The sequence below is a fragment of the Galeopterus variegatus genome, unplaced genomic scaffold (genome assembly GCF_000696425.1).
Source record: "Galeopterus variegatus unplaced genomic scaffold, G_variegatus-3.0.2 Scaffold2412, whole genome shotgun sequence".
NCBI lineage: Eukaryota > Metazoa > Chordata > Mammalia > Dermoptera > Cynocephalidae > Galeopterus > Galeopterus variegatus.
The window spans coordinates 266,756-267,932 of record NW_007728523.1 but is presented as its reverse complement, the minus strand read 5'-3'; the positions used below and the strand labels follow the sequence as shown (position 1 = coordinate 267,932).

Genomic DNA, 1,177 nt, shown 5'->3' with positions numbered 1-1,177 from the left:
AAAAAAAAAAAGTTTTTTTAAAAAAGGAGAGAGACGTTTACAAATACAGCCACTAAGCGTTCTGCTGTACAATTTCTATTTTACACAATAACAGATGATAGAGTGTTGCGTGGTGTTCCAGGGAACGGATATTCTGTTGAATTTTTGGTTGGTTTGTTGCAATGATAAACATGAGTTATATCTTAAAAAAAAAATTAGCTCATTTTACCACCATTCATTCCAAAGACCGTATGGTAAATTATATAATAATACATAAAACATATTTAATTTACTATTTTCTTCAGTATACTAAATGAAAAGTTTGTATAAATAAAAGGTTATAAATAATTGGAATATGACTTTTTTTCCCCCCTTTCTAGTGTTTGCCTTCAAAATTTCAGATACCTAGGAAAACGCAATATAGTAAGGTAATGATTTTAAATTCTAATAGGTTAATCTGGTTTTTTAAAAGATTATGACACATATCAATATATCAGGTTCAAAAATAAATATATGTTATAAATCTTAAAATGCAAATAAGGATTGTTAGGTTGACTTCACATTAGGCAAAGAACTTTGAAGATGGTCCCATACCCGTAGTAGAGCTAGGAATAAAGTTGTCTAGGGAGAAAAGCACAAACACACACATTTTTAAAAGGAAACACATTTCATGTATCTTCAGAGCTAATTTATCTATTGTTACATAGTTATAACTTGGAAGATATCTAGTTAAGAAAAGACATCTAGTAAACTAAAAAATAAAAAGTAATCTGAAATAACTTTGCGCTGTCATCATCTTCTCATGAAAGACAACAAAGTTCACAGCACCTTCACTCACCCCCACTCTCCCATTTCCAAAAGAAAATGGGATTTTATGTTTTACTGATTCATAGCATGTGAAATATTTCATTCTTCACTAACTACTTTGTCAGTTGCCATTCTCTTTTCATATGTAAGTTACAAATGCTAAGCTGTAATTAAAACTTAGTTTTCCTTGCAGAAAAATTGCTGCTGCATTTAAATTTGTGCAGTCCACCCAGAACAATGGAACTCTCAAAGGATCCAATCCTTCCTGCCAGGCATCAGGTCTCTTGTCACAATGGTAATGTCACATTTGCTGGGTATTTAACATTGTATATGTGTGTATATATGTGTATATGTGTGTATGTCAGCATGGAGGTTGGATAAACACATACTC

At 31.4% G+C, this 1,177-nt stretch overlaps 1 protein-coding gene across 2 annotated transcripts in view; it reads left to right on the top strand.

Moving 5' to 3' along the window:
- The window catches only part of DOCK10 (dedicator of cytokinesis 10), a 47,433-nt gene that overhangs the window by 11,533 nt on the left and 34,723 nt on the right, over positions 1-1,177 (top strand). For both annotated transcript variants that reach the window (XM_008581626.1, XM_008581627.1), the window contains exons 10-11: positions 360-407; positions 980-1,081. In XM_008581626.1, coding sequence (XP_008579848.1) covers positions 360-407; positions 980-1,081 — 150 coding nt within the window. The remainder of the gene's footprint in view (positions 1-359; positions 408-979; positions 1,082-1,177) is intronic.